This window comes from Ambystoma mexicanum, chromosome 5q (assembly GCF_040938575.1).
Source record: "Ambystoma mexicanum isolate Mex_15411 chromosome 5q, UKY_AmexF1_1, whole genome shotgun sequence".
In the NCBI taxonomy this organism is placed as follows: Eukaryota; Metazoa; Chordata; class Amphibia; order Caudata; family Ambystomatidae; genus Ambystoma; species Ambystoma mexicanum.
Window position 1 is genome coordinate 1,342,317,292 of NC_090933.1, and position 13,140 is coordinate 1,342,330,431.

The 13,140-nt window shown below is 43.0% G+C and overlaps 1 protein-coding gene across 2 annotated transcripts in view; it reads left to right on the top strand.

The window, feature by feature from the left end:
• The window catches only part of MAPK15 (mitogen-activated protein kinase 15), a 396,607-nt gene that overhangs the window by 203,792 nt on the left and 179,675 nt on the right, over positions 1 to 13,140 (top strand). For both annotated transcript variants that reach the window (XM_069621971.1, XM_069621972.1), the window contains one exon: positions 10,733 to 10,838. In XM_069621971.1, the coding sequence (XP_069478072.1) occupies positions 10,733 to 10,838 (106 nt within the window). The remainder of the gene's footprint in view (positions 1 to 10,732; positions 10,839 to 13,140) is intronic.

The window sequence follows — 13,140 nt, forward strand, 5'->3', positions numbered from 1 at the left end:
GTAGTGGTCCCAATCTTTAAAAAGGGAGACCGTCTAAATCCAAAAAACTACCGGCCCATAGCTCTGCTTGACGTGTTGGGAAAGATTTATGCTACCCTTTTGCAACAGAAATTGTTAAAATGGGCTAAAGATCATAACCATGTAGACCCCAGACAAGCAGGGTTTGTAAAGGGAGTTGGATGCGGCTTGAACCTGTTGATATTGAACCTCATAAAGATGGAAGCAATCAGAACTAACACAAAGATCTATTTGGCTCTGATAGATTTGTCCCATGCGTTTGACAGCATAGACAGAGAGCTGCTATGGGAGAAACTCACTAGATGGAACTGCCCTCTAAGCCTAGTGGAAGCGATTCGTGAATTACACACGGATACCACTATCCAGATCCGATTGGACACCAAAGGCACGTTATCTGCCCCCATCAGTACACAGAAGGGAGTGAAACAAGGCTGCCCTTTGGCAGCCAGTATTTTCAACCTCTTTATATCTGATATAAATGAGGCATTCACTGGTGTAACAACATTTCCTCCGAAACTACATGGCTCGCCGATCAACTACTTGGTCTACGCTGACGATCTTATTCTAGTCGATCAGACTCCTATAGGTCTTCAGAGGAAACTAAATTGTCTCGACAGTTATACCACAGATAACAGCCTTAGAATCAACAAACAAAAATGTGAAATTCTAATTTTGGAGAAACTACAAGGCCGCAGCATTCGACGGAAAAAGAACAGATGGTGTCTTGGTAACGAACAGCTTCAGACTGTAAAAAACTCGACATACTTGGGTATGAAGATCAGCGCCAGTAGAAACGATGCACCTTGGGCAGAATTGGCAAAGAGCAAATGCCGACAGATGGCTTGTCAAGCGATCCTAATTAACAAAAAATTTGGAAAGTTCTCCCTAAAACCAGTAATTGAATTTTACCAACAAAAAGTGGTACCCGCCTTAATCTATGGCGGTGAAAACGCATTTGGCTGTTCAAGTGACCTGTGGAACTCACTTGAAAATATATTCTGTACGCGAGTTCTACAGCTTCCCAAAGGTACCTCGACGGTTTGTCTCCGATATGAATTGGGCCTCATTTCGATAAATGCAAGAGTCAGCTGGAATCTATTGAATCTCTTTAGGAAAACAATGTTAAAAAATCCAGCGAGCCAATTTCAAATATTACACAGGCCGGACACTGCTAAAGAACATACGATTCTATTTCAATGGAATCTCCTTTGTGAAACACTTTTAAAGGAGTTTGACATTCCTGTCACAATGTTATCTGAGAAGCCTGAGTTGGCAAAAACTAAAATCTGGAGAGCTGACTGGATTAAAACCTGCGACTTAAGAGTCAATTCAACTCTAATGCAAGAGGTCCGAGGAGAAGCCAAAGCATATCATCAGAGGCACACCTATCTAACCCTGTTTCCAGATCACCATGCAAGATCTTTATATATGCATTTTAGGCTAAACATGCTAAAAACAAAGGAGCGTATGAACAGTTGGGCGAAGTGCGCGAACATCGACCTAAGGTGTAGTTTCTGTAACAAGGATAAGGAGACCTTAAAACATCTAACACTGTTCTGCCAATTTTTTCAACATCAAAGGCAAATCCACTTTGGAGAGCTGATTAATGAGCATCTACATATGACGGCTGATGACTGGTGGGCAGCTTTATTCGAGGGATCCAATAGAGCAGTTTTATTTGCACTAACAAATTTTCTTCTTGTAGTAAAAGGACGCCTGGACGACCAATAAGCAAATTTGGTGCAAGTAAAGTTTTGAACTCTTTGGTAGCTGTCATGATACTATCCCTCAATATGACACGATGGAAGTGTTAAAAGAGTTGTTAAGACGAAATGGTGGAGGGAGGGAAACAAAACAAAAGAATTCACATGTGATGTCTTTTTTTGTTTTTGTGTTGTTTGCTTAGTTAGTTTTGTTTTTTGTTTTTTTAAAGGTTGAACAAACCAATAAAAAAAAAAAAATAAAAAAAAAAAAACATAGATGCACCTGGGCAAGGGCGGCGGGTGGCTGCTAGAACGTGGATGAACACTGCCATTTTCTTCCTGTATTTTCAGCCACCTGATTGGCTGAGCACCCTTCCCTGGGTGCAAATAGAACCATATGGTGGTTTCTAAGGAAGCCTTTTTTCAAAATATTCTATCAGATTTCAATATTTGAGCACCCTTCCCTGGGTGCAAATAGAACCATATGGTGGTTTCTAAGGAAGCCTTTTTTCAAAATATTCTATCAGATTTCAATATTTAATCGGGACATTTTTCTAGTTTCATTTTTTCAGAGCCCTCTATAGAAGCAGAAGACACTGCGTACACCAGTTAATAGAAGAGCCCTCATATTGTGTTTGGATAAAGCACAAACCTAGATGGAATGTACAGTGTTTGTAACTTTCTTGGTCTGCCCACAGGGGTATTCTATTCAAATCTCCATAGTTTATCTCTGTGAGGAGTAAATCTCATCAGCAAGGGATTCAATCTTATGTGGCAACAACTGACAGTGTAGAGGGGCACTCAAGGTGTAGAAAGTTGTTCTGAGCTCTCACATGGATTAATCCAATATGAAATGTTTCTTTCATGATATTTAGGTGAAGCAGATGCTGATCTTGAGCTACAAGATCGATTTACATAATAGAGAACAGGTGAGCTCCCCAGACCGGTGGAACTATAGCTCTGTGCACACTTTTATAGCAAGATCAATGCAAAGAAATGTTTAATATAAAAGATGTAAGATGTTTAATGATGTCAATATTGTTAAAGTATGAAAGGTGGGATAGAATTGGGACCAGTCGCTACATGATACCTCTGGGTCCCAATCCTAAACCCTTCATTTTTTCTCTTCTCTTGCACACCTTTCTATGGCATAAAAGTCCTCAACTCGTGATAAGTATTCTGGTTAAGCCAGAGTTATTGCTGAGGTGCAGAAATTGGAATCAACTGCAAAGCTAGGATCTGTAATCTTGTATATTGTGGGAAATTCTGATGATTGGATAAGCCTGGAGAAAACCGCCTCTGTTTAGTATGTTATCTGCTGAAATGATGTATTGTTTGTTTTCTGATTATACAGCATGAATGGTCACACCTTATCATATGCGCTACTCGAGAATCATTGTTTCTTCATTCGAATCTGAGCGCTTTAATTTCGTAGTGAAAGCCACTGAGCGTTCACTGGGGTCACGCTCAGAAGTACAACGGCATGGTACCATATCATAACTGCAACAACTGCAGCAATCTGATCAAAGGAAATTACATTAACCATCCAGACAATGGATACAAAATCAACCTCTATCACTCAACATGTGCTTCTAAAAATGTAATCTACGGAATAAGATGTCCTCATGGGTTATACTATGTTGGTCTAACCACAAGGAAAGCAAAAACCAGATGGTCAGAACACAAATCAAATATAAGAAAGGCTTCGGAGAAATCACCAGTAGCCCAACGCGTTTTGAAACACAGACGTACCATTACTCAAATTACATTCATCATTTTGGAACAAGTCAGCCTACCCAGGAGAGGAGGGAATTTGAACAAACCGTTACTGTAACGAGAAAGCTACTGGATATACCGCCTTAATTCAATGTCCCCTAATGGAATGAATATGGAATGGTATTTAAGTTGTTTTCTGTAAAACAAAAAGGCAACCTTGAGAGGACACGCAACCTATCAAATCCAAACTTAAAAACCCCCAACTAAGGATGTACCATCATAACACATCATGATACATCTGAAATAATGCAAGGTGAGTCTATCCAATCCGCAATGATTACATCATACTGGAATACATTGTGGCTTTAACCCAAACAAAATACATCTATAGCTGCAATACACAATCATGAAAATCAGGAATTTGGCAACCTATAACAAGAAGAACATCAGAATTAGGGATGCAACATTCTACATATTATCGCAACAGGATACAACTTTGGCTTAGATTAGACATAAAGCACAAGGTATCACAACCCATTTCCAATGCGGCAAACACTGTCTAAAGATGACACTCAAATTACGCCCTTAGAAAGTCTGTCTTCTAATACATTGGGACCATTCAACAGCGCGCGAACACACTGGTATCCAGAGCAATGTTAATGTTAAAGGACATTTGTACAGCGTACTATCAACACTGGAGTGGTCCCCTGGCGCTCTGGTGGCTCTGAAAGAGGAAGGGAGGGTGAGTTAGTGGGAGGAAGCTGGAAAAGTGCAAGAATGCAGTGATGTGCTGTTGGCGGCCTCAGCCTGGTGGGTCTGTTGGCTGGCCTGGGGTGTTTGCGGCCAGTAGTCGTTGTGTACTGTTGTGCGAGTCTGTGTGTGTTTTTTGTTTTGTTTTTGCAGTGTAGTGAAGTTTGTGCGGTTTGTTGTGCTGTAGGTTTGTGGTTGTGTTTGGTTTGGTTTGGAGTTTGAGAGGTGTATGCAGATGGGGAAATTGTTAGTGGAGTTGGTTAGTTGGCATCTCTATCCTGAATTGATGAGTTAGGCTTGCGTAATCTCTCCAGATGGGGTGCGGGGGCACCCTGTGCCTCTGGCCTGATCTGGGCCTGTCCTGCATTCAATGTCCCTTTCACATCTCGCTCTCACCTCCACCAGCCTCCCTCACAATCCCACCTGTCCTTCCTTCCCACTTATATGGCCGCCAGTGCACCTGCCAGTGTCCACAACTCAGTGTGATGATTGGTAATATCTCGACAATTCCACAACACTGTGTACCTAGTAGCAGCTAAGGGGCGAGTGAAGATGTTGGATGGGATTGGCTGGGGTTGTTGACTCAGTCTCCATGGGTGTCGCCTGTGTTCCACTTGCCCAGCGTCACCCGTCCATGTGCCGTGGGTGCTTCTCAGTCGGTTCTGGGAGCTTGTCACTGTCCTTTCCGGTTTAGTTATTCTTTTTCCTTTCTGTTTTCAGTTTGAGTCTGCGGTGTTGAAGAGCCAGGTTTTTAGTAATTTTCTGAATTTTAGGTAATCTTTGGTGTTATTTCTTTTGGGATGTTGTTCCAGGTTTTTGCGGCTAAGTGGTAGAAGGAGGTGCCTCCCAAGTTTTTTCTTGAGGTATGGTTTTAGTTCCAGGTGGATTTCTTTGCTTGACCTGAGGAGTCTCGTTGGCTTGTAGATTATTTTCTTTTGTAGGAATTCTGCTCCTTGTCCACAGATTGCCCTGTGCGTTATGCACATTGTTTTGAAGGTGATGCAATGTTTTACTGGGAGCCAGTGTAATGTTTTAGGGTAGGGGTAATGTGGTCTCTTCTGGATAGTTTGAGGAGTAGTCTGGCTGCTGTATTTTGGATCTGTTGTAGTTTCTTCAGGAGGTATTCTGGTATTCTGAGGTAGAGGCTGTTTGCATAGTCGATTCTTGACATGATGAGGGCGATGATGGTGAGTGTTTTGTGCGTGAAGGACAGGAAAGGTAGGATTCTTCTTGCCGTGTGGAGGAGGAAGAAACATTTCTTGACTGTTGCATTTATTTGTGGTTCTAAGGATAGGGTGTTGTCCATCAGGACTCCCAGATTTTTTACTACCTCAGATGGTGATAGTGTGGTTCCCTTTCCGTTGGCCACGGGATGGCGGTTTCGTTCACTTGTTCTTTGGATATGATTATGATTTCTGTTTTTCCTGGGTTGATTTTCAGGTTGTTGGCATTCATCCAGTTGAAGACTTCTTTTAGACAGTCGATTACGGTTGAATGATCGGCTTGGGTGTCTTTGATTTTATAGATGATTTGAGTATCATCTGCGTAGTTGTAGCATGTAATATTGTATTTCTTTAAGATTCTGATAACTGGAGGTCTGGTAGATGTTGAAGAACAGTGGTGATGGTGAGGATCCTTGTGGCACTCCACAGTTGTGAACTCGTGGGGTGGATTTGAAGGGTTTAATCCATATGGTTTCTGTTCTGTCTGCTAGGAATGATTTAGTCCAGCTTCGTGCTGTGTCTGTTATGCCTATGACTTTTAGTCTTTTGGTTAGGTTGTCATGGCTAACTGTGTCGAAGGCTGCGGAGAGGTCGAGCAGAATAAGGGCTGAGGTTGTGTTTGAGTCTGCGTTCCTTTTTAGGTTGTCCCAGTTGGATAGTAGTGCTGTTTCCGTTCCTCTTGTGGGTCTGAAACCGACTAGACCTTGGTCTAGCAGGTGTTGTTTTTCATTGTGTTCCCGGGTTAGTTTGTATATGTAGGTTTCCAGGAGTTTTGCCGGGTAGGGGATGTTTGAGATCGGTCTGTAGTTGGAGAGGTCTTCTACGTTGCTGCTTGTGTTTTTCAGAAGTGGTTTGATATATGCTGATTTGAAGGTCCTCGGTACAGTTCCTGTTGCTAGTGATAGATTTAGAAGGTTTCTGTAATATTCTGCTGGCGTTCCTTGTGCGAAGATGTATTTGTAGATGTCCGGGGGACAGGGATGCACTTGTGAACCAGCTTTCTTGCTGTGTTTTACCAGCATTGCGAATACCTCTGCTGATATTTCAGGAACGTTTTTGAGTTTGTGCTGCGGTTCTGAGTTAGGTTCGTTTGGTTGTATGTTGTGGTTGGTTGGTCTCTGTTGAATGGTTTGTCTGATGTCATTGATTTTCTTTCTTGAAGTTGTCTACCAGGTCGTTGCATAGTTTCTCCGAGGGTTTTGGGGTGTTATCACAGCCTGGTGGGTTTCTCATTTCTTTAATGATGTTAAACATTTCTTTTTGTGTGTTGGTGGCATTGCTGATTCTCTCATCATAATGCCTTCTCTTCGCCTTTTGAATTTCCTTCTTGTATGTGCGTATTTGTTTCTGGAACAGTGTTTTTTTTTTGTCTAGGTTGTATTCTTTCCTCCATTCCAGTTCCATCTTTTTGTTTTACTTTTTGATGGTGCTTAATAGTGGGGTGAACCATTTTGCCATTGTTCTCTTTTTTGATGGGCTGAATGGTTTTTCTGGGGCGATCTTGTTAATTGTATCTGCAATCCATTTTTGTAATAGCTCCGCTTTCCCGTCTAGGTCAGCTAGCTCTAGTTCTGTAGTCGCGGGTTTGGTTAACTCCAGTTGTTCGAATAGGTTGCTTTCTTTGACGTCTTTCCAGTTTCTTTTTGTGGTGACTGTGAGTTTAGGAGGTTGGATGCAGACTTGAGTAGGCAGAGTGATCACGAATGGGATGATGAGATGGTTGCTCCACAGTATTTGTATTGGCGGTACCGTGGTGATGAGTTTTTCCTTGGCGAAAATTGCATCCAAGGTGTGTCCTGCCAAGTGTGTTGCCCCTTTTACTAGTCGTTGTAGTTTCATGGTAGTGAGTTGTTCAATCAGTGAGTTTTGGGAGTTGGCATGACTGTCTTCGAACCAGTTGAAGTCCCCCAGGATGATTAGGTGTTCGTGGTTGATGGCTATGTTGGTAATGGCTTCTATGAAGTTGTCAACGAAGGGTGCATCATAAGTCTGTGGTCTGTACACCAAGATGAATGTGATGTTGGTTGTTGGGCTCGCTGTTGGGTGTATAACCATGGTTTCGCAGTTGAGGATGTTGAGTGGTTCGTCTGTTTTTATTTTCAAATGTTCTTTGAATGCTATTGCGATGCCTCCACCTTTTTTGTTCTTCCTGTTTATTTTAAGGCATTTAAAGTTGGTTGGAAGGCACCTTTGGAGTGTGGTTTTGTAGTTGTCGTCTAGCCATGTTTCTGTGATGAATAGGATGTCAATGCTGTTGTCATCGAGTAGGTTGAAGATCTCTGCAGAGTCTTTTGACATGCATCTTGTGTTTATTAGATTGCAGTGGCTTTTGGAGGTGTAGTTTGGTTTGGCTTTTCTTGTTATGGTCGTCTTCTGATCTTGTTGAGGTGTAGGTTTCGAGGTGTCGGCGTCCTCAAATAGTTCTTCTAGATTTTGTCTTGGGTTTTTGTTTTCATGAAGTTCGTCTTCCAGGAGTTGTGGTTGTCGATTGGAAATTCTTGTTGCTTTGGTGATGTAAGGTGTTATCGCATCGGTCGTGTGTTTGTTGTTTCTGGTGTTGTTCATCTTTCTTCTTCGTGCTTTTGTTAGGTTGTTTAATGTTGCTGCTTCTATGCTTCTAGCGTTGGGTTGGTTTGGTCTGGTGAACAGTTGTCAGCGAGTTATGGAGTTAAGTAGAGGGATATGTCTCTTCTCTCAGTGTTGGTTCGATTTTTGTTCCTGTCTGTGGGGGTGTGTTCTGTAGTTGTGGTTCTTTGTTGCAGTTCCGGAGTGTGTGTTCTTTCTTCTCTTTTTCTTTCCCTCGGGATGGGTCATTTGCACGGCATTATAAGATTCAGAGATGTTTAATCTTCATTTGTTTGCTGATGTCCAGTTGGTTCTGCTTTGGTCTGGTTGTCTTGTGATGTAGTACTGGGTGTGGAGGCTGTCCGCTACCGGTTTTGGTCTTTCTCTGTAGGTGGTATTTCCAGCTGATGTTGCTTATTCGTTCAGTCGCTGTCTTGGTAGGGGTATGGGAGGTGGTTAATGGTTGTATAGTTGGGTGTTATCGGTGGCTCTCTTTAGTGTCCGTCTCCCTGTACGCGGTTCACTGCAGTGAGTTAGCTATGTAGGTTTAAGATGGATATGTACTAGTTGAGGAGTGACTTTGAGGGGCGCAGCTAGGACTTGCGCCTTATGAGGCTTGAGCCCCTAATCGGAGTGTCACTCCACAGTAATTCACTGGTGGGTTCTGTCTCACTTTAGAGTGAGTTGGTAAGTGAATTTGAGAGACCTGTATAGTGGGAGAGGCCTATCAATGCAATCTAAATATCACTTAATGCAATCTGGGCACATAATCCCTACTAGATTTGAGAGACCTGTATAGTGGGGGAGGCCTATCGATGCAATTTAAAGTATCATACAATGCAGTTTGGAGACAGCAATCAGAATCAACAGTGAGAACATGCAGCACGCGAACGAGAACGATCCCGTGGTGAACACGCTACAAGTAAGACCAAGACTCTTTATTGGTTCACGTAGTGTTAAAGCAAGCCCACATTAGACAAAAAGATGCAAAACAATACCCTGTTATTACAGACATTATATAATGTGATCGAGAGTGGCCCCAGTGAACGCTCATTGGTATTCCCTACGATAGGAAAGCGCTCTGATTCGAATGAAGAAACAATGAGTCTTGAGTAGCGCAGATAAGGTATGACCATTCATGCTGTATAATCAGAAAACAAACAGTACATCATTTCAGCAGATAACGTACTAAATAGAGGCTGTTTTCTCCAGGCTTATCCAATCATCAGAATTTCCTACAATATACAAGATTACAGATCCGCGCTTTGCAGTAGATTCGACATTCTGGACCTCAGCAATAAGTCTGTCTTAACCAAAATACGTATCACAAGGTGAGTACTTTTATGCCAAAATAACATGTGTGCAAGAGAAGAGAAAAAATGAAGGGCTTAGAATAGGGACCCAGCACTATCGACTGGTCCCAATTCTAGCCCACCTTTCATGACTAAACTCATGAAAGACTTCTTTCATTCATTCACAGATTCAGCTCCGTGAACAAGAGGAGACTGATATGCTTGTTAACGCAATAGTCTAGAAATACTAGCCAGAACACACCTCTAGTACATTAAGGTCAGTAGGTTTGGTTATGGAACCTGTTCAAAAATATTTAATTTGTCTTGTGTATTTGCAAAATAGAGTCCGAAAAACAGACACTATACTTTTCATTTAATTTTTAGAAATATTGGGAAATTTCTGAATAGTGCACCCCTGTTGAAGGGCAAACTTGCCCGAAACGTGTCGTTTATAGAGACATGATATACAATGGAGGTCAACTATATTTATATCAGAATGCATCTCCCAAATGGACTTTGAGCTATCTTTGTTCTGATTGAACTCAATTTATCCTGTGAATTGCAATAACCATACATCGGATTTGATTTGATGAAACACATGTTATTTTTTGTCAAAATTATATTGTATTACTTTGTCGTATACATCACACAAAGGAATGTGAATTTACTGTATGAACACTGTGATTACCATAATTTCAAATGAATGTGTTTGATTTACATTTACTTTAACACTATTGACACCATTAAACATTATATATCTTTTACATTTGAATTGTTTTAGCATTGTTCTTGCTATAAAAGTGTGCTAAGAGCTATAGTTCCACCAGTCTGGGGGAGCTCACCTGTTCTCTATTATTCAATCTTATTTGGTCAGATCGAAAGCAGCTTCACTTATGCTTCAAATGCATCTTTCCAGTAGAGTGAAGACATGCCTTTAAGCAACATCATTCTCTGCTTTCTATTTCTGGAGCAGATGCAAAAAATATATTCTCCACAATATCTTTGGTAGGGTGTGCCGTTTTACTGCACAACCATTTTTATAGTATTGCTTAAGATTGTTCCTGCACAATATGGAGAAGGAAGCATAGTACCTACTAGCGAAAAGTAAAAGTCACCTACTATTATGACTGTAGTTCTCATTTATGGTGCTTACGCATCTTTTGTCTTAATTTCCCAGTCCTCATCTCAATGAGAGTTATTACTAAATCATCAGTGGGTGGGGACAGTGGAACAGCTCTACGAAATTTGACCCTTGCTGAATCCCTACTGATAATGAAGCTACCCCATTCTGTAACTACGGAGTTCTCCAGTCACGCCACATGGGACTTGTATCCTTTCCAGTATATGGAAAATAGGACAGGAGATTAGGGGAACAGTAGTCACTGTTATTGAACAACTTTGCACTGAGGTAACTGTGGTATTGAGTGTTTTCCTTGTCTCAATCTCTGTGTATCATCTTGTACAGGTTTCACTGTCCTTCACGAGAGGTCGCTCTGGACTATGATGTCATTCTTCCAGTAGATGATGATATCCAGCTAACTGTGTCCGAGTATCGCAATAAACTCTATGAGGTAAGTTCTCACTTTATTTCGAGCCTGTTGGTTGATGAAAAGTTAATTGTACTGAATCAAGTTGTTAGTAAAAGCCTGGTCATCTGCCTCCTAGATATGATCAGGCAACTCCATATTGTTGCAACAGTGAGTATTTTTATAAAATTCCGAAATGGGATGTGTAACTTTGTTCGGAAATATTTACTTTTTGCTGCTTTCCTCCCATATACTTCCATGAGACGCCCTTTCTTTTTCCTTTGTTTTGACAGCTGACTTAACTTTTCAAAGGCTGCTGCTTTACTTTCATTGTTTTGAGCCTATTTTGTTTGTAGGGAAACTGGTAATATAATTGTTCTTTTATAGCGCGTTTAATACCGGAGTCCAGTTTCTATGGGAAGTCCATAAGACTATCAGTCCTGGGAGACTGTGGGCCTCATTACAAGTCCGGCGGTAACCGTGCAGGTAAAACAGGCAGGTTGCCGCCAGACTTACACATTTTACTGGCGCCTGGCTTCCCGGAAACACCAGGGTATTACAACCGATAAGCCTCGATGGGATTGGGGACCACAGAAGCACCGGCACCGTTAATAACGGTGCCGGTGCTTCCGTGTAACTCTGGGGGCATGTGCCGTTCTGCCCGCCAGGTCTGACCCTGGCAGCTGGGACGGAATCCACCCGCAGATTCGTAGTGTGCTGGTCCAGTAGGCTTACCAGCACCTTTGTCACTGGGACGGCACACTTGTAATGAGGACCTGTGATGCTGGAAATACATTGGAGGGACAGGGCCTCCGTATCCTTGTCCTTTATTGCTTTATCATGTGTGTTCTGTCTTGTTTTCTGTGCAGGAGTTCATGTGGGACTCCTGGTGGTGCTGCTCTTCCTCTTTTTGGTTTGGTGTACAGACCCTTGTGATACCCTTATGGCACCCATGGGTGAGAGTACAACCCTGTACTCCTAGTGTATGTTTTTGTGCACCTGTGTGTGGCCCACAGAGCATGGTACGGGCTGGTGGCAACTCCACGCTGAAATGGCAGGTGCTCTGAGCATCCTCCATTTTGGGATGCTCAGACCCTATTATTGGTATCGGTGGATTCCTGATGGAGACAAGATGGCCCCCATGGCCTCTTGCTTTCCATCGCCTGTTACCTTGTATTCCAGAAGTCCCGCGAAGCCCCGACTATGTCCCTTGCCTCTGACTGGCTGTTGGGTGGAATTTCCATATATAGTGTTGAGGGGAAGTCCAGGCTAGGCCGGCTGCAGCCTTCCCAATGACTGTATGTTGTGGGTATGCCCGTGGACCTAGGTGAATGGAGTGTGTGACGAATATGCACTTCATGTTTTGGGTGTCTGGTTTCTGGTATGAAACACAATGAATGAGACAGCCCTGCCTGAAACTGGTATGAATGCAGTGTGTAGTGTTGAATGCCTGGGTACTTGTCCCAATACACATTACTTGTTGTGAGTGTCTGGAGGGAAGTTCATGGCCTGAATGCACTGTGAGCCTGATTGGCTGCCTGCCTGCCTGAATGCCCTTCTGAATTATTGGTTGCCTGAGTGTGACCCAGCAGAGTGAATGGGAGATCAACAGTCTATCTGAGGGGCCTCTCATTGCTAGAAATCGTTCAGAAGCTGAAGATGATCCGTGATGCTTAACCTTGAAGCCCACTGGAAGAAGAACTACTGCTGCTGCTGTCCTTTGCTAATCTGAAAGCTGCTGTGCCTTCAAGGAACTGATCCAGGAGAGGACCTGTCTAGGAGACCTCTCCCGAGCTACAAGGGACCATTGCGCACTAGCTGATCTTTGCGAAGTGAAGCGCCCGGACACTGAAGCCCATCACCGCTGCCGGCTGCCGACCGGAGCCGCAATGCTCCATTGACTGAGACATTTGACATTTGCATCCAAGGAATCTCTCGCCAGCACCGTTGACCGCGTTGTCCCGTCGTAGAAAGTCAAGTCCTCCAATGCGCTGAGGAGAATCCATCCGTGGCAAGAGCACAGAGACGCCGATGACCCAATGCTCTTGCTGTGCCAAAGTTCTTCATTAACTCTTTGCGGCAGCAAACTCTCGTTGTCGCGGTGTACCGCACGTCTCCGCTTGCAGGACTTTTTTTGTCTGACAGTCAATGAGCACTGCAAGAACCAAAGCTGCTGCCTCAATGACAGTGTTTACCCTTTTCTTCACCGACTCTCGATGACCCGTGGCTCCTGCCTTAAAAGGAGTGCACTCAAGAAGGGCCCGTTGACAACTCATCAAAGAACTCTACGAAACCGGGTACTTTGGGTTTGTGCAACCTTTTAGAAGGAGTCGAGACTATATTGAGC